At 42.8% G+C, this 20417-nt stretch overlaps 2 protein-coding genes and 1 long non-coding RNA gene across 8 annotated transcripts in view; 1 reads left to right on the top strand and 2 right to left on the bottom strand.

Moving 5' to 3' along the window:
• LOC6526233 (chaoptin) overlaps positions 1–20417 on the bottom strand; it is a 190533-nt gene that overhangs the window by 7206 nt on the left and 162910 nt on the right. For all 6 annotated transcript variants that reach the window (XM_002102006.3, XM_015191226.2, XM_039377680.1 and 3 more), the window contains 2 exons: positions 15607–16571; positions 14147–14409 (listed from right to left, as the gene is read on the bottom strand). In XM_002102006.3, the coding sequence (XP_002102042.2) occupies positions 14147–14409; positions 15607–16435 (1092 nt within the window). In that variant the 5' untranslated portion in view covers positions 16436–16571. The remainder of the gene's footprint in view (positions 1–14146; positions 14410–15606; positions 16572–20417) is intronic.
• On the top strand, positions 264–2478 carry LOC26535491. The gene is made up of 2 exons (XR_001453880.2): positions 264–425; positions 2199–2478. It is a non-coding gene; the product is annotated as an uncharacterized LOC26535491 (long non-coding RNA).
• LOC6526232 (suppressor protein SRP40) lies at positions 4170–7961 on the bottom strand. Its single transcript, XM_002102005.4, has 2 exons — positions 6963–7961; positions 4170–6904 (listed from the first exon to the last, which is right to left on the bottom strand). Exon 2 carries the CDS (start codon positions 6880–6882, stop codon positions 4753–4755), a length of 2130 nt encoding a protein of 709 aa, XP_002102041.1. The 5' UTR covers positions 6883–6904; positions 6963–7961; the 3' UTR covers positions 4170–4752.

Raw genomic sequence — 20417 nt, 5'->3', positions numbered from 1 at the left:
GAACGTTCTTAAAAATGTACTGTGTCGTACTTAAAATTTTTAAGACAACCGTTCTTGGAATATGTACTAGTTGTACTCGAATTACACATTTCAAAAGCGATATTATTGATACTCATGGAAAACAAAGGCTTATCTTTTCTCATTTATGTATATTCCTTGATCATTTTATACGACCAATTTTAAAAGAATATAAAAAAAAGAAGTTTTTTTAAAAATTTATGCGATTGAAAAATCTCCAGCCATTCGACTTCATACACTTGTTAATATCGATTACATTTCTGTGTTGTTAAAGAACCATATGTTTTTTCGATAATCGATTGCAACACGGCGCTCATTTAGTGTCAAAAAGTTCCTGGGGTAACAAGTAGAAAGTGTATTAAGTGAAATAATTGAAGAATAATGTGAAAATGGGCACGGTGTGCAGGGTAAGTACAAATCTTTAAAGTATATATATATACAGCTGCGAAAAAAAAAATAGCACCACTTGCCCAGTAAAACTTTGAATAAGTCTCCTACCTACAATTTTGGGTTTAAAAGGATCTGAAATACCTTTTTAGAAAGGTTAAACAATTCACTTTTTAGACTTATTTAAGGAACTTTATGAAAAATTACAAAAAAGGGCGAAAAAAATAATAGCACCACTTCATAAAAAATGCTTTAAACATAAAATATAAACTTAACAGTAACAAATTCATTAATAACAAGTGATTGTATATTAAAACAACGCCGATCCCATTAATTTAGTGTTTGGTAGTGTATCCTTTATTAGCAATAACAGCTGCGCAACGCTTTGGCATGGAGCCAACCAGGTCCGGGCACCGTTTTGGGGTTATATTGCTCCAGGACTCCTTAATCACGGTCCATAGGCTTTCGTTATTAGTTGGCTTAAAAGCTGCAACTGCCTTTTTAATATTCGACCAAAGGTTTTCGATGGGATTGAGGTCTGGCGACTGCGCAGGCCACTCCAGAACATGAACTGATCTATTTTGGAACCATTCCTTGGCTTTCCTGCTGGTATGCTTGGGGTCATTGTCTTGTTGGAAGACCTATTTTAGCGGCATATCATATTCAGCAAAGGGTAGCATAACCGTTTCCAAAATATCCACATACACATGCTTATCCATTATGGTTTTATCCAATGTATTGGTCCAACTCCATAGTAAGAAAAACATGCCCATACCATTACACTGGATCCGCCGTGTTTAATTGCTTCTACTGTGTCGTTTGGCTTATATTCGGTGTTCCTAGGGCGCCTTACATTCGATCAAGATCCATTGCCACCAAAAAAAACCACCTTGCTCTCATCTGACAATAAAAAGTTCGTCCATCTTTCGCATGGCCAATTTAAATGTTCCTTGACGAACTTAATGCGCTTGGGTATGTGTCTCCCATTTAAAAAAAGGACCTTTCCTTGGACTACAGCCTTTTAAACTATGTTCCCTTAGACATGTGTGAACTGTTTGCACTGTTGCGGATATGTTGAGATCCTTTTTCAGTTCGGTAGGAGCTTTAAATGGATCCTTCTTGCTCTCGGGCACTAGCCTTTTGAAGAGATGGGTGCCCAATGATTGTTTTTTCCCACGTTTTTCGGGATTCTCGTTGTAGGTGATTACATTTCCTATAATTTTGTTTGAGCATTGAAGGATTTGGCCAATATTTCTAAAAGATTTTCCTTCAGAAATGAGTTTTTTGATCAAGTCACGTTTTTCTTCAGTGCAGTGCTTTCCACGTCCCATTTTAATGATTTTTTAAAGGAAATTTTTTAAAAATCATTTTCGAAATAATAGATTAAGTGTCAAGTTTAATAACCACATGCTTTTTACCAAAGCAATCCTTCGATAATTATTGATTATTTGAAAAAATCGATAGTGGTGCTATTTTTTTTTTCGCCTCATTTTAGACCTTGCCGCCCAAAAAAAATTAAGGTATAAACAATTCAAATTTTTTTTTTAATTTTTGGATGGGAAAAATATCTAGCATTATGCGAAAAATCAGTATTTGGTTCTATCGGTACCTCAACCTTAATTTATTTGATCAATAACAAAAAAAGGTATGGTGGTGCTATTATTTTTTTCGCAACTGTACATAGATAAAAAGTCGGTGGCTTCTGCACGTGTTTGCATGCACTCATATGTATATGCGTATGCATGTTACTTCTAAATGAAGTAAATCTATAAATTAATGTGTAATATTTACAGTTAAAAATCGACTTCTGGGAAATATACCCAGAGAAAGAGCATGCATTGGTTTTGAAATAGGACGACCTGAAGCCTTTACGATAGGAAGATTAAAAACGATCTCAGCAGGCAACAGCTTACCGAAGCACAGTCGGCAATAAATGAAGGTAATATATACAAAATATCTATTTACTTATTGTTATATTTGTCTTTCTTCGTTTTTGATAAATGCCCAGGACTCTATTTGTTATTTTGCTTGACACCGCGTTTCGTTAAATATGTTTAGCTGTAAGAACTTTAAGAAAAGTGTAACAATTTAATTTTTAAGAAAAAAGTTAAGGATGTTTTTATGTATACATTTACTATATATAAAATAAAAATAACAAAGCTATTAAATTCGTGTAAATTAACAATAAATATGATTCGTTCTTAAAACAAAAGTGTTTGCTCTGAAAATAAAAATATTCATACTTCAGTTTTAAATCTGCACATCTTAAACCGTGAATTTCTAATGCACATATTAAAATTTGACGAGTTTGGGTCAAGTATATTTAATATTTATTTTAAGTATTTCCCATACTTAAAGCAGTACATTTATCGTACTTGGATCCAGAACGTTCGTTCTCAAATTCATAATTTCGGTCTCAAATTATTCGTTCTTGAATTTAAATTTTTGTCCTTGAATCAAAGAAATTCGAGTTTACCGTACTTTCGATGCGGTTCGTTCTTGATTTGATATCGAAAAGCGTTAATTTTTCCCTGAGTGTATGTATCTAAAAATGTGGACCATTTTGCATTTCACAGAGCGGAGGATGTTTTAATTTTACTCATTTGATAGTAACGCCGATAAGCAACAATAAGAAAAAATAGTAGGATGCATATATGCGACTCCATCAAATTGGCCGATTAGCAGACTTAACTTGGCAGAAAATGTCGTTGGGAATTGGTTGTGCATCGATTTATATACTCTAGCTTTAGAGTAATATGGTAAATGATAACGTTTGTATACATATATCCGCCTTTATAAGGAATCAGCAAACGTTATTGATCAGAATCACGAGCCGAATCGATCTGATCATATTTCTTTTTGTTCCGTATATCTGCTTTATAGCAACACAGTTTTACATCCTTATCAACGAATCGAATATGCCCTCGCAATATATATTCTCGTCTTAATTTTCTATACCATTACCCTTTAATTTATGATGTATGGCATTTTATTTAATGGTTGAATATAACTAAATCCAATTACCTTTCATCACCTGTTGTAATGCATACAAGATATAATGCGCTGCGTCAAAATATCGTTACTTTTGCGGTAAGTACTACACGTGTGAATATTTATACCCGTTACTCGTAGAGTAAAAGGGTATACTAGATTCGTTGAAAAGTATGTAACACGCAGAAGGAATCGTTTCCGACCATATAAAGTATATATATTCTTGATCAGGATCAATAGCCGAGTCGATCTTGCCATGTCCGTCTGTCCGTCCGTATGAACGTCGAGATCTCAGGAACTATAAAAGCTAGCAAGTATGCTAGATTAAGCATACAGACTCCAGAGACATAGAAGCAGCGCAAGTTTGTCGATTCATGTTGCCACGCCCGCTCTAACGCCCACAAACTGCCCAAAACTGCCACGCCCAAACTTTTGAAAAATGTTTTGAAATTTTTTCATTTTTGTATTAGTCTTGTAATTTTCTATCGATTTACCAAAAAACTTTTTGTCACGCCCTCAAACGGCCCAAAGCTGCTACGCCCACACTTTTGAAAAATGTTTTGATATTTTTTCATTTTTATATTGGTCTTGTAAATTTCTATCGATTTGCCAAAAAACTTTCTGGCACGCCCACTATAACGCCTGCAAACCGCCAAAAACTGTGTTTAAGACTCTCCTTCTCCCTTCCACTAGCTGAGTAACGGGTATCAGATAGTCGGGGAACTCGACTATAGCGTCCTCTCTTGTTTTGTTTTGCTTGCTCGCCCTTGGGTAAGATAATTGCATGACTTACATTTTATAAAATATTTAATTAAAAGTCTGGGGACGTTGAGCAGCTATTTCATAAATATTTCTATGGCAGCTATAAAACGTATAAGGCTTTTATACTATCTGCAAATACATATGTACTATCTGCTTTCACTCACATAGTTACGTAATTAACGGACGGGCGGACAGACAGACGGACATAGCAATTGATACTGATGTAAATATGTACTCGTGTACTCAGTAACGCTTCATCTAATAATCAAATATACGATTCTCCACTACGAAATACAATTTACCTGTCCTTGGGTAATCGATTGTTCGATGAACCAGTGGGCCCTTATCTTACTACTGAGATAACTCCTTCAATATTCACATTACTTTGTGATATAACCAATTTTTTTTGTGCAGGGCATGCATATTTATTTTTATTAAGGGCTTCTAATTTAGCCTGAAATAGTTCACCACCAAAATAAGTATACAACCGCATTAAATGCATAGACCAAAATAGGCATCTGGTTGATTGCAGATTCCGGAAAGTCCTGTATCGCTCAAGCTTCTCCCACTGCAACATTCGACAGGTCCGCCTGCCTATGGCGAACGCGAATCGGGGCGATGGTAGTGCCCGTAGCGCGGCGAGGAGCGCGAGCGGGAGCGGGTGTAGGAGCGCGATTGCGAGCGCGAGCGGTTGCGCCGATTGTAGCGCGATCCCGACTTCGAGCGGAAACGGGAGTGGAAGGAGCGCGTCCCGGACCGCGAGCCGGACACCGAGCGGGACGGCGACCGGGAGCGGGACAACGAGCGCGAGCGGGACATTTTACGCTGATTCTGGCGCCGGGTGACCGGCGAGTAACGGCGGTATTGGCGCCATGGCGCCTTAAGCATGCTCTCCTGGAAGGCGGACACCCTGATCCGCTTGCCGTCGATCTGCCCGCCGTTCATGTGCTTGATGGCACAGGCGCAGTCCTCTGGTCGTGAGTACTCAACAAAGGCGTATCCTCGTCCGTGGCGTCCTTGGAAGCGGTCCATCGGAAAGTCGACTGCCGTGAGGGCTCCAAAGTGACCAAATATCTCAGTGATGTGCTCCTTGGTCACCTGGCGCGTCAATCCCTTAATGTGCAGGCGCACAATACGCACGGGTTGGCGAAATCGGAAGGCGTCCTTTCCGTTTCTGTAGGCCATTTTATTGCCCTCGCCCACGGCTCTGTAGCCGCGTCCTCTTGCTTCGCCTCCTCCTCCATCGCCTCCTTCACGCCTATGGTTCCATTGGCTGTTTTGGTCCTGACCGCTGTGTTTTTGGCGACTAGGTTCTGCACCAGTGGTCGGGGAAGAACCTCGACGTGGTCGATCGTTGGTTGACGACTTGCCCTTGGAACTAGAGCTGTCTGAACGATCCTGCTGCGGGCTCTTATTGTGCTCTTTGGCTGCCGAGGGCCTGGTACTGGAGTGCTCCTGGGTGAAACTCGAACTGGAATTGGCGGCGTGGTTCGCGTGGCTGCCGTGGCTCGAACTGGCGCTGGGGTTAGACCTGACCACCGCCTTCGAGGAGGTGCTTGCCACTGGGGTCTTGGGGGCTGGGTAGACCACCTTGCTGCCCGAGAGATGGGTGACAACCGCCTTTGCAGAGTGGCTGGTGCTGCTGCCACCTTTATGTTTGGTGCTGGACAGGCTGGCGCTGCCACTGGAGTGGCTTTCGGCCATGGCAGTGGCATTGGCAATCGTCTTGGTGATGGTTATGGTGCTACTGGTAGACTGGATGATGGCCTGGTTGCTGCCGCTGGAACTGCTGGAGGCCGAGGCGATAGTCTGCGAGGTGGAGCTGCGTATGCGAGACTTGCGGTCCAATACCACGCCGGTTGGGTCCCTCTTCGGAGTTGGCATGGGAGTAGTGATTGGAACCGGAACAGGGGCCGGAACGGGTTGCGGATGGGGATTGTTATGGGATTGGGAATGGGAATGGCTATGTAGTTGGGAATGTGAATGCGAACGGGAGTGGGAATGGGAATGCGGGTTCGGGTGCGGGAGCGACTCCGGAACAGACAGGACAGCCGGAATGGGTGCCGGCACAGGCAGTGGAATAGGGGCCGGTATCTGAATGACCCCGGGAGCTGGGGCAGGAGAAATTGCTGCGACAACCTCCTCCTTAACAGTGATAGTTCCCTTGGTGGCGGATATGCCGCGACGACTCTTTTTAGCCAAACGCTTGGAGGAGCGCCCGTGAGCCGAGTGACTTGAGTGATTCGCGTGGTGGCGACGCATGACGTGCCGGCGACGGTGCGAATGACGAGGTTTATTGTGGCGCCGATGGCGACGATGGTGTCGGCGATGGCAACACGAGTGCTTGGGGCGCTCAAACTTTTTGATGGTGCCTTCTGGCACTGCCTCGCTGTCGCTGGACGAGGAGCTGCTGCTGGAGGAGCTCGAGAAGCTTGTGTAGCTGGACGATCCCGTGGAGCTGTAGCTGGAGTCAGAGTAGCTGGAGTCGCTGCTGTCTCCTTCGGTGCTCTCCGAAGCGTTCGAGGGAACTGGCGAGACGTTCCTCACCCTGGAGGAGGTTCCTCCGGCTGGCTCCTTGCGCTCTTTGCGATCCCTGTAGTCTCTGCGGTCCTTGCGCTCCTTGCGCTCCCTGTAATCTTTCTTGTGCAAATACATCTCCTTGCGCTCGCGCTTAGTGGCTGGCTCGCCCTCGTCCCTTGGCTTCGTGCCCGACACCTTGGTCATTTTTGTACAAGCTGAACTTTCACTGCGAACAAATTTGACGGCCTTCAAACTTGTATTTGATTTGGTGCTACGTTACTCACACGTTGGGGACGGCTGCCTTATGAAATGTGCTGGCGTGAAAAAACTTGGGCTGACAACTGTCACAAAAATGAAAGGTAACCAGGAAAAGGCAACTCGATGGGAGGTAACCCCTTTCTTGGTCCTTGGTTACCACCTTAAGGTCACCTTAAAAACCAAATCTCAAGCAATGTACCACTAGACCACACTTTTGCGTTGTTTCGCGGCGTAGTTTTCTAGAGCTAATTCCAAGCTACTCTCTACAATTTAAAGTTTTTCAATTTCATTCTACAGACTGTTGTACATCGTTGTCCAATCCTTCAAAATCCAGGGCTGTAATTCAGGAATTCATTCAGGAAGGCAATCCTATAACCTGTCATAATCCTATAACCCATAAAGTAAAAAAAAAAACAAGAAAAATGTGCCCGTTTTAGCAACCCGAAGCTTATATACCCTTGCAGATATTATGCATTTAAAGAGAAATTTGTTGTATACCGAGTTAAAATACTACTTAATTAAAAACAACGAAACTAAAATTTTTTACTATTAATACTGAATACTGAAACCCTTATCGGCTTCACACTAATGCAATGCATGGGCTATATGACTATTTTTGATTATATTTTATTTGTGTTGTCTATAACAAACTATTACTGAACTATTACCAAAAGGAAAACACAATTTATTGGACATTTATAGTAATAAAACCTAATCGAGCTGATTCCTCAGTCACTTAAATGTATCGTAAATAACATTTGTGTAGATTACCACACCCTCCCCTAATTATTTCGCTAGAAATGTTTGAAATGCTTTCTGCAGACATAATTTTAGTTGCAAATACAGTAGAACCCGGTTATAACGACTCCGCTATAGCGCTAGTCTGGTTATTGCGACGAAAACTCGATGGCTTGGTTGGTCCCCATACAAAGTTATATGAAAGGACCTCCGGTTAGTACGTCTCCGCTTTTAGCGACAAACCGCTTATACCGACGAGATTTTTCATAGAGAGTCTTCCACACTGACAGTTTTTGGTGGTTTGTGGGCGTTAGAGTGGGCGTGGCAACATAAATCGACAAACTTGCGCTGCGTCTATGTATGTCTCTGGAGTCTGTATGCTTAATCTTTCTAGCTTTTATAGTTCCTGAGATCTCGACGTTCATACGAACAGACGGACATGGTCATATCGACTCGGCTATTGATCCTGATCAAGAATATATATACTTTATATGGTCGGAAACGCTTCCTTCTGCCTGTTACATACTTTTCAACGAATCTAGTATACCCTTTTACTCTACGAGTAACGGGTATAAATACAGCAAGTTAATGCCAACAAATTTAAGCTTCAAACGACTCTGTTAGAAATGTATTTGTCGGTGCAAAAATAATGTGTATGCGTGCATGTGTATGTGTCGCTATTCTCCATGTTCTAGATGAATTATCTATGAACGGGACTGTGCTAGAATGAGAACGATAGAGCTGTTGCTGAATGTGGCCACTTGCACTGCTTGGTTAGAGTGAGAAAGCGACATAATGAAAAGGGAATGCCAGAATTGAGAAGAGAAAAAGCAGTCTGCACGAAACTGCACATTAATCGTTGAGAAGCCCAAGTAGACGCAACTGGAGTCGTTAAATGCGCACAGCTTTACAAATCGCGTAGTGTAGATCATGAGTGACGCCGTTATGGACGGACGGACGGACGGCGAGGCTCCTGACATTAATAACCCGACATATGTATTTATCTATCAGTGACCGACGTCACAAAAATGTTTACAGCGTGAGTGTGCAGACCTCATGCCTATATACCATGAGATGTCCTGTTATATTTATAGTTTTTTCTGCTTTTTCCAATAAAACTTAATGCGTAAAGTCGCCAAATGCTTTAAATGTCTAAAAGTTTTATGTTAAAACATATTACAAACATGGCAACCATAAAATAAAAAAAAAAATATTTGTTTTCCACCTTTCTGTTAGTGCGTCTTCCGGGCATAACGACGTAAAATCGTCGGTCCCTTGAAAGTCGCTATAACCGGATTCTACTGTATGTTGAAATGATTCTTCGAAGCTGCACATGCCAGTTGAAGTTATGCATTTGAAAACATTTTCTCGTTATACTCGTATCTTTGAACGACCATCCGAGGGGAGGGAATTTTAATTGCACTGATTGAGCTGAGTTTCCACCACACTGACCACGTGTGGGTGAGCACTTCTGTGTGTGAATGCCAAAGGATCGAAAGGATGCAGTGTCACCTGACATGGACAAAGCGAATTACGGCCTTTTAATTAATGTACTGACATGGAAATTTATGGCAGTCGATTTTAATTTATTGAACCTTTGCGCTGCCGTTTGGCGCCTTGCGAACGCGACACAGCCATCCAAGAGACAGGACATGCGACTCCGCCCCGACTCAACCGAAATTTATGGCCAGTGGCTGGCCAGCGAAAAAATGGTCTGCCATAAAATGATATTTATTTTTATTGTTGGCACATTATGAAATATTTATGGGCATTTTGAATTCCAAAGACAAAGAATAAGAATAAGAAAAATTCACGCTCTTCCACACTCTAATCCCTGATCACGGGTCGTTTCGTACGGTGACGTGGCCCGCTGGCCCTACTTCCTCCAGATATCCAACGACACTGGCTGGTGCACGTCTCTCGGAGTAACTCTTTTCCGGCAAACCTGCGATTGCAGTTCCACTCCAGGAGGCGTTTTCTCTGCAGACGGATGTTGTCGAGAAGGTTTATGGCTAGGTGGCTTGGGTGGTTTTCCAGTCTTCTGGAGTATCTCTCACTGAGGCGGGAGATCTCCTCCGCCACCCATGGAATTCCGAGCTCTTTGTGAGTAGTGGAGTTCTCATGATTTGGGTGGGCGTTTGCGACTATCCTCAGACACTTGTTTTGGAAGCGCTGTATTCGGATGCGGTTCGATACGCTTGCCGTGCTCCAAAGCTTTATTCCATAAGTCCAAATCAGTTTGAGCATGGCTTCGTATAGGAGGAGCTTTAGTCTTCCCCTCAATTTGGACCTCTTTCGATTAGCTAGAGAAGTTGTTTCAGGCGCTGGTCAGCCTGGTATCTCTTGGCGATCAGGTGAGGGCGCCATGTGAGCCTGCGGTCTAAGGTCAGCCCAAGGTATTTCGGGGAGCTTGAGGATAGGATGGTTTCTCCATTGAGTGTAACTGGGGGGCAATCTCCTCTGCGCAGCGAGAATGTGGTGTGGGATGACTTCTCTGTATTAACTGCGATGTTCCATCGTTTCAGCCATGGATCGAGAGCATCCAGTTGTCTCTGGATGATGGCTGATGCTTCTTGGCGCGCTAGTTGTTGATCCGCATCTAACTTGGAATACTCTTCCCTCCGCAAAGGATTTGAGGAAGGCGAAGTGCGAACTGGGAAGGTGTGTCTTGAGTTTGATACCGCATGCTTATATGTAGGTATGAGTTTAAAGGAAAAAGTTGGCTTTTGTTTTCATAATAAATGAATTAAGTAACGCAGTAAGTAAGATCAGACTTGATTCATAAAAAGAATGTTAGTCTGGTCTCTTTATGCTACTTCTTTTACAACAACCATAAGTTGTATAAAAAGCGTGTAATGCCGACATCATCCATCAGCACCAGAAGAGAGTCACTAGGATAATGTGCAAGTTTAACATGGGATGCGTTCGCTAAAGTCTCCGCAATAAAATCGACTTTTGTACTACCACGCCTACTAACATTTCAAATGCAATTGAATTCGCTCTTAGGCCTCGTCCTTTTCGCGGCTGTAAGTTGCAGCAATAGGACAACTACCAGAATGCCCACCACCCTCGAGTCCAAAGTGATTCGCGTCCCGCCGCCACGCCCCCTTTGTATACTCCCGCCCCAATGCACGCTTCGAAACCTTACAGTCTGGTGTCGTCTTCCCAACGGCGATTGCCAGAGCTTCCAGAACAAATGCACCCTTCTGGCCCTGAATCGCCGGGGAAGCCTCCTCCAAGTGACCCACACCCGGAGCTGGACTGTCGCGGAATCCACGGCGTTGCCGGGCAGTACCGGCGCCCTTGCTATCATGCGTGTCCCGGTTCTTCGGTGATTTGCAAAGGAACGCCCCGCAGGTCGGATTTTAAATGTGATATGTTTAATTTGACAGGCAACTAAAAACAACTTACAACAACAATTTACTATGAAACTATTCACTTTTAAATGTATGTGGCTTGGGCCAGAGCTTTCCCGCTTGCTTTAAGCTTCTTTTTAAGACCTGCTCATCATCTCCAAATACGAACTCTTCCTTCCATATTACCCAAATGTTTTCTAGACTGGCACCGCACCGATAGACGCCACTGTGGGCAGCAACAAGCCCGATGTCTGTGAAAAGCTGCCTGCTCAGGACACTCTTGCCCGCTGAGCACCCGCAGACCGCACATGTAGGCCGCCCTTGGATGAACTTTGGTCACTAGAGACATTCCTCATTTGTGTGCACAAAAATCCTCTTTGTGGCTGAAATTAATCAAGGCATGCTTTAAATTGAACAACTCATTGAAACTTCAAGGAACATTCTGGCACAACATGACTTGGTGCTTTTTTTTCGGGGTCTTGAGCTATTTTATGGAACTTGGGATTGATTTAATACCGCAGCTGGGTTCGCAAAAATCGAATTTTGGAAATTTGAAGGATGAAATCGTTTGCCCACCCCTTAGAATTTTGAAAAAACTTTTAGTTCAGAATATATAGGCCTTTAAGAAATTAAGCATTTTCCAAACCTCAAAACTGAATAATTTCAAATAAAATCGTTTGCCCACCCTTTAAAAATGGTTTTTATCGTTTGCCCACCTTTTAAAACAAAATATTTTCAAAAAAATTTTCCTTTCGCGAAAATCTCTCTCTTTCTCTTTCTTACTCCCAAGAAATGATCAAGGACCGGAGGTGTCTTTGCATATAACCAACATATTCATATAAATACAACACACATACACATTTTCGGTATCGCTGTCTGCAAAGACAATTGTTTTTTTTTTAAATAATTTTGTTTCTGGGTAAACCAAATTACTATTGAATTAACGGTTAAGCATATGAAATTGTTGTTGCTCAGCATAATGAACTAGTGAAAAAAAAACAGAATACAGAACACTGTTTTTGTAATATGTATTTTCAATGCGCCAAGTAACACGTGTGCGTGTGAATTGGCGCCACAACTTACTGAAAGTAATTTTTTTTAAATTAAAAATATATTGTTTAAAGAGGTGGGGCAAACGAAAATATTTTTTTATTTTAAAGGTGGGCAAACGAAAAAAAAAAACATTTTTAAAGGGTGGGCAAACGATTTTGTTTGAAAATATTTCGTTTTAAGAGGTGGGCAAACGAAAATAAATATTTTTTATAAATTGGGCAAACGAAAAAAACAATTTTTAAATGGTGGGCAAACGATAAAAGCCATTTTTAAAGGGTGGGCAAACGATTTGGTTTAGAAATATTTAGTTTTAGGAAGTATGCAAACGAAAATATTTTTTTAAAGGTGGACAAACGAAAATATTTGTTTTTCAAGGTTCAAAAAATTAGTTTTTAAAGGGTGGGCAAACAATAAAAACCATTTTTAAAGGGTGGGCAAACGTTTTTTTTTTTTAATATTTAGTTTTGAGGTATGGAAAATGCCTAATTTCTTAAGGGCCTATATATTCTAAACTAAAAGTTTTTTCAAAATTCTAAAGGGCGGGCAAACGTGGGCAAACGAAGTTATAACAAAAAAATAAGTTTAAAAAAATAAACTTTTTGAAGTTCGAAAATTTTCCAAATTTCATATCTTCAAAACTGGACGTGGGCAAACAAAACTAATTGGTGGGCAAACAATTCCATCTTTCAAATTTCAAAAATTCGATTTTTGCGGACCCAGCTTCTTTGAGCTCAATTCCGCGACTGCTTAAACATGTCTCTTCCGCGCATATGTTGCTTTCTTCATCAAATGCTCAGCAAATGTCTCATTCTATGCGTTTCCGACTGCAAATTATTTTATTGAACGCAATTGTTTTTGGCTTTGGGTCGTTCGTTATTCGGCGGCGGCGACAAATTACTTTTTATGGCTGGCGGCGGCCTTTTCACTTCCCATTTTGCCATTTGCCGTTTTGACTGCCCATTTCCCATTTTCCGTTTGCCACTCGCCCCCACCCAATACTGGGAGGCCCGGATTCAGGACTCAGGATCCTGGATTCTGGATGGTGGCGCTGCCGTTACGGCGGCTGTTTTCCAAATTTAATGGCTTAGAAAGCTATTTGCATTTTTTGGTTGCCCAACATTGTTTAACATTATGTTGTGCTGGGCACGACGCGGAGTTTCAGTTCGCAGTGCCAGGTCCCGCTGCAGGAGCCAGGAGCAGCTTCGATGGACATGGACTAATTAGCTTTGCGAAGCCACCGCTAAAACCACCGCGAGATGCAATTTATGCGGCTTGACGCCAGTTCCTCATAAGTGAGTATCTCTCTGCTCGGCTGCGAGTATTTTACTGCGACGCCCGAGAGTAGACTGCATATTTTGATCAAAACCGCACAATTTGGAGGGGTTTGGCGCATATGCAGCACAATTAATATATCCTGGCAGAGGGTATGCCATATCCGCCTGTTTGTCCGTCCGTTTCAACGCAAACTAGTCTCTTAGTCTTAATTTATCTGCCTGAAACTTTTTATTAGTGAAAGCACTAAAATATAGTGCTGCCATTTGAACTCGAATGTTTATTAAAGTTTACGTATCGCACTCCGGGAAAATGAACTTTGTCAAATTCAGATTTCGGCTATTCTTTATCGTTAATGAAAGGATTCTTGGGCAGTAGAACATTAGCATGGGTATTCTAACATATACGCTTTTAATTTTATATTTTCAATTAACATAAGATTTCTTTTACCGTAGGTATAAAAAGGCTATCTCCGTTTTGGAAGTAACACTTATCAAGCGAGGCGATCTATTAGTAAATAATTATAATTATATGTATCTTTTGATGATACAAAATTCCGGATGGCATCCCTGCTGATGCCTTTTTTAGGACCTACGTATGAGTACTGAAAGTGTGATGGGTACGAAAACTACTACATACTACGACGACCAATCAGGACCGTTTGAATATTGATCAGAGGGAAATTTCGAAACTCTGAGACAGGTGCTATCTTCACTTGTACTTGCATCTTATAAATAGTTTATCCGTCTGAATGTATTCCCGAATAACTTCACATTCCCGACACAACTCACCTGCATTAGTTTGCCATTGACAATGCTGAGCGACTCCAGGCTCGAGCGGACGTTGCGCAGACTGTTGTCCTTGAGCGCCTCCAGGTGCGAGTGGGAGAACTGCAGGTGCCGGATATGGACGCCGGGCTGGAAGACGTCCTGCGATAGTGACGTCACCGAGCGGTCGAAGTCGTAGATGGACAGCGAGTGGATCGGCGCCGATATTCGCTCGAGGGTTGAGCGCAGCGATATCGCCGTCGTGCCAGGACACTCCAGGAATAGTCCTGAAAATCGGACAATTTCATCATGTGGTTATCGCCAGGCAGGAGCAATGTGTGCATTTCAATTAGTTCCATTTCCATTGCCATCAAAGCAACGTCCCGGCCCGTCGATTGCACTGCTCGTTAGTAGTCTGCCCAGCTAAAAAGCCTGTCATATTCATTTCGATTGACGCCCCATATGTATACGGATATTCTATGTGCTCCTACGCAGTTGCTAATTAATATTTACGTGTGGTGTGGAAAGAAAACGGATTGGCCGACATGGTGTAAATACACAGTTTGGCTGGCCAAATCGAAGATAATCACTTTATGCTGTTGTTGCCTTCTTGTTAAGCTCGAAATCATCACCCAAATTTTGAAAATATTTTACGTATTTAAGACTGTGTGAATGGGTCTGGCGTCACTGTTCAGCCGAACACACCACAATTCAGTTGTGAAGAAGAAGGGAGGTTGCCGGAGAGGTGAAAACGAGTGACGACGTTGAGAAGACTCAGAAAACTACGACGACGAAAATATATCAAACGGTGTTAAATTCTGTTCAAATTTGCATTATATTCTAAAATACCTTATCCGAGCTATACTTAGCACTATTTTTAAGTAATTAAACTATTAAAAATCAAACAAAACAACAAAACAGTGAAATTTATTATGAAAAACCAAAACCAATCCCACAAGACCAAATTAAAATTGCTGGAAAACGGCAAAAAAAAAGAAGGCACACACACATTAAAGAATAAATTTCCTCGACTACACTGAACAACTGTTCTGACAAAATGATAAAATGATACCCTAGCCTTGTGTAAACATCACGTTTTTTGGGCGATTGTCCTCTTAAAGCGGTCTGATTGAAAGAGGTACTCAATAGAATCTATGCTATATACCTTTCGGATGGTAACTGGAATGAGCTTACACTCGAAGCCTAAAACCAAACTAAATGTATCTATAGTAGCATTAGGGTGCAAGTCTACCAGGCACCGCAATGAATATTCGATACTTTTCTCCACCAAAACCCAGGCAGACTAAACTCAAAAAACCTTCGATACTTTTCTTCTAGCAATGGAAAGGAAAACTATTATTTTTTGGTTATCCGATAGTCGATGGCTTCATATTGGACCCGTTCTCACGTCCTGGGTGCAATAAACTTTGCCTCGGCGTCTCGGCTGATGCGTTTAATTAGTTCGCTCGACCGTTCCCACTTACCATCCTCGAACTTGTAGCAGGGACAGGCGGTGTTGTCGAAGCTGGGGCACTCGATGCCAGCCGCACCCCCTCCTTCTCCCCCAGTGAGTCCTGTAGCAGGACCACCGCCAGCCGAGGAGGCTGCTCCGCCGGGGGAGCCACCAACTCCCATTCCAATACCGACCCCGACGCCTCCACCGCCCATCTCGGCGAAGAGGAGCTCACGTGCCGGGCCTTTGGCACTGGAGATCCTAGCCGAAGGTGTCATCGAGGCTGCGGCGCCCGGCGGCAGGGGCAGCAGCCCCAGCAGCAGGACAGCCGGCAACAGGGCGCACAGGAGCAAGTGCAGCTCCAACTGCAACCGCAGGACATGTTGCTGTACGCCGGCTACATTATTGGGCTTTCGTTGGTGTTGGTGTTGGTGTTGCTGCTGATGCTGGTCCTGGTCCTGGTCCTGGTCCTGGTGCTGGTGTTTGTGTTTGCCTTTGCATTCGGAGTCTGTCGGTTTGGTCTGGTGTTCGTGCTCCTTGGCAGCCGCCGCCTCTTCATTTGTCCCCATTGCCATTTGCTCTATTTGACGTCCTTGTTGCTGGCGCTGATTATGCTGCTCCTGATGTGGCTCCTGCCACTGCTGCTGCTGCTGTTGCTGCAGCATCTGTGGATACTGCTGTGGATGTTGCTGCTGCTTGTTTTGACGTTTAGCTCGTTGTTTTTGCGGCACGAGGTTCCCCTGATTTTCCGATTCCTTTTCCTCTGCGAGGACTGCCGCCTGTCCGTTTGTTGACTTCGTGCATTTCGCTAATAAGTTTACCAGCGCTGCTGACGTCCTTAAATTGCTACCTTTGCACATTTTCCTTGTCTCTCCTGTCTCCTGTCCCCTGTCCTCCGTCTCTCTGTTGCACTTCCTGTTCCTGCGTCTCTCTTCCTGTGTCTCTCTGCTGCCGTCTGTTTATCCTCGTCTCCTGTTTCCTCCTGTTTCCATATCCCTGCAAAGTGGGGAAAATCGAAAAGGCCAATTAATAAAGAATTAGCACACGCATTTTTATGGCCCTTCTTATTGCCCTTTAAATGCATAAAAGCCCAGCACTGAGCGAGTAACGAAAGGACTGGAACAGTTTAACGCTGAGCGTATAGCCAAAACCACACAGATTCCGAAAACCCACCGAGAATTAAAGAACTAGTTAAAAATGTAATGTAATTAAAGTGCTAATGCGAAAACCCAGTTAGAGCTTAATTAAACAGCAAATTAATGGTGCCATGCTTATGTGACTATGAGTGACTATGGAGTCAGTTCCCTGGACTAACCCACATCCCAAGGTCCCAGCCACAATTTTATTTGTCTTTTGAGCGTCCTTTGGACTGAGCTTTTTTCTGCCATGTTATCTGACAGCATAAGACCATTTTTTGTCGGACTGCCATCGTTTGTAATATGAAGTATTCTCTGGCATGCCTTTGCAGCAGTTGTGCCCACTTTTTCTCACTCTAGAATTTCATTTAATTTTTTCCATTTTTATTTTCAATTTTAATGCTCGCTGCCTCCCGAAAGGAATTTGTGTCAAGTGCGTGAATTTTTTTCGGCTTTTCTGGCTCCTAATATACCGACTTTCCCCTCGTGGCAGACGGTCACGTTGGCATGCTTTATTATTATTATTTTATTACTTAGTCGTTGTTGTTCGCTCGTTTAGTAATTAATGCGTTTTTTCCCTATTCCCCATTCCCAATTCAGTTCCACTCTAGGGCCATTAAATGCCATTAAAATTATGGCAGCTAATGCGCCAAATGACTTCTGCCGGCTGCCCGTCGTCTTAACCGGAAATTTCGTTGGCAAAAAAAATACAAATGGCAGCAACGGCAGCTAAATATTAATTATTCTGAATTTCCGGCGAGCAGCAACGATGTCAGCAAAACAGTTCTAAATAATACAGCAAAGGGATAAGAGTAGCAGATAGGGCATTGGAATAATAGTTTTTAATGGAGATAGGACATGTGCCTTCCGCTCCACAGTATTGAAACATAGTTTTAGTCTGCGATATCAGAAAGTCATATTAAGAGATTTAAAACATGTTGTGGTAGCTGTCTTCGTTCTTGGGAAGCGAAAATAGCGACTTGAATTTGAAAAGATATTGCAAAATGTGTAAAATTTTGATCTGGCCAAACTACTTGAAAATGAAATGGAAATGCCAACAAGCAAAAAATATATCTTTATATGTACATATATACAAGATAAGATCCATTTTTAATTTTTAATAAGTTCACATGAATACTTGACACCAAGTAAGAATCCCATGCACCACGCTGCAAATTACTGATAAACATATGAATATAGTATGTGTGTAGTTTGGTGGGAGCATTTTTTTTTCTCCATGCTGGACTCCTTATATTTTTTTTAGGTGAGTCCAGGCGTCTACGTCTGCGGTTCCTTGGAGGCTTTAATCCCATGAAACCCACTCCATTTAGAACCTTCCCCCTTGGGCAGGAATTCGCCGAAGGTTCCTTCGCGACTGCTTGCGGTTTCGATGCCCGTAACCTTTCACCCACTCCAGTCGGCCAGTTAAACGCTTCAAATGGACTCGCTCTTGCGGCTGGTTAAAAGTTAATTGAGTAACAACAAAGGCTCTCAATGCAATTTATTTTGCCATTGACAAGGGGCCCCTTCGCAAGGGGCTGAAATCAAATATGCAGGGGCAATTTATTTAACGCGGCCAAATCAAAAAACCGACGTATCAATAAATTAATGCAAAATGTGGCCGTCATTAAACAATTAAAAGCAAATTCAGTGAATGTGCAGGCCACTGCAAAAGGACAGGCGGCAGCTAAGGACCACAGGCTTGCCCACCCATTAAATAACAGGCTGCATTTATTTTTTATGAGCTTTTATTTTATATGCTGCTATTTACTGAAAGAAGCCATTTTTCCAACATTAAGGAAAGTTAACAGTGAGTGGCCAGGTGGTTTCCTGCGTGTACATATATTTCCGAAACATTTGAAATTTGGCCATAAACTGGTGGTTTTTTTATGGGGTAAATTAAAACTGTACCTCAAAATATCTTGGAATGAATTCTGAAGATATCAAATGCAAGCCTAGTTATATAAAACTGCTGGTCATCTAATGTCAAGTAAGTTCCTGAGACAGAGCACACTGAGTTTCGCACGATTGCTATAGAACAATCAACACTATCCATTGTTAATGGACCTGAGATCGATTCGCATTGGCAACAAATCAAAATCCCCCGAGGAGCGAGATGAAGTGCCACTTAGCTCGACTAGATGGAACGTCGAAAGCTAATGCCAAGTCCAAGGCACGTCAGGAGTGGACCGATGTCCATGGTTATGGACCCATCTGTAGGTCCAACTCGGACCGAAAGCCCAGGAGAAACCTCAGCTCGGGTGACATTAGCGATGACAAAGAGCACGCCTGGTGATTGCAACATCAGCAGTGGCAACAACCACTTTGCTTATTGGAGTAAGCATCTCATCACTCACACAAATCCACTGAGAGAAGCGATCCCACTAATCGGAGCGAGACACTTTTGGAGATCTTAGCTTAGGAGCCATTAGGCTAATCGATATATCCACTGTGAAATTTCATTCTTGCAAAGCAAGTATGTATAATATATTTACCTTTAGCCAGACCTGGACATTCCAGCTTGATGCCCTAACCAATTCGATCGAAAAACTCAAAAACGGGGTACATAATTAGTATATAGTTATTGTGCACCAAAGCTTGGTTTGTGCCAAATCCGGGCTTCCCTCTATGACACCAGACGAACCTAACAATTATATAATTGTTTTCCCTGCACAAAAGCTGGCAAAGGAGGCAACGCCTGCTGTGGCCAAGCAGACTTCCTGCCCCAGTGCAACAGCAACATCATCGCCTCCATTCGCCCTTTGTCATGCTTCTACTTAGACCCGACTGCCATTTCATTTTAATGACTCACGTGACTTTCACGTATCTCTTCAGAACCAGACTAGCTCCCATACACGGAGCAGCTCTAGGGGGGGCTAAACATCGGTGGCTCCAGCTCCAGCTCCAACTCCATCTCCAACGCCAAAAGCATCAGCAACAGCAACATTGTCCATTGCAGTTGGGGCTGGGACTGGAACTGGAACTGGGAATGGGAATGGGAATGGGGCTGAGGCTGAGGCTGGGGCAAAAGTATAATCATAATAATAAAAGTTATACACCTAACATGCTATTACATCGCAGAGGGGGCGGGGCTAGTAACAGAGGGGAATAGAATGAGACGGCAGAGACCAGAGTTGGGTTCTCGCACACACACACACACACACACACATAGTGTACTTTGAAGACAAGCTCAATTGGGAAATGAGCTTAAAGCAATCGTAGTCAAAACAGTCAGTTAATTAGCATCAGCAAATGAAAAGTTTTCATATGCAGAACCGAAACAAGCCGATTTCTGGAAGGAAGACTATTTAAGGGACCTATTGGTCAAAATAATCATCGGCGAGATGTGACATTGTGTGTGGATTTCTTACGACACCATTGCCAGCATTGCAACTATGTACTTTTACAAAATCAACTTATGTACACTTATATGTACTATAGGTAATGCAGATCTCTTTGATTACGTGACAATGTGCACATTTTAGCCATACTTCAGTTACCAGCACTTGACATTGGTTTTCCTCCCATTTTCGACATTGCTAAACATAGACATGCGTGTTTTCCTCAGCTCCGCCTGACAGGCCATTCATCAAAAAGCCGACTTCCGCCGCTTCTCGCCCAGCTTGTGCTCTTTTCCGTTTTGTGCCACCGCTACCAAGGGCGGGGTAATTGGCCACCCCGGTAAATGCCTAGTACCTTGGGAAAA

This window comes from Drosophila yakuba, chromosome X (assembly GCF_016746365.2).
Source record: "Drosophila yakuba strain Tai18E2 chromosome X, Prin_Dyak_Tai18E2_2.1, whole genome shotgun sequence".
Lineage (NCBI taxonomy): Eukaryota > Metazoa > Arthropoda > Insecta > Diptera > Drosophilidae > Drosophila > Drosophila yakuba.
Note: the sequence above shows the minus strand (reverse complement) of the source record. Positions and strands in the feature narration are given on the sequence as shown.

Bases quoted from the DNA above. Each gene is read 5' to 3' on its own strand.
- LOC6526232 (XM_002102005.4), bottom strand. From the start codon at position 6,882: ATGACCAAGGTGTCGGGCACGAAGCCAAGGGACGAGGGCGAGCCAGCC.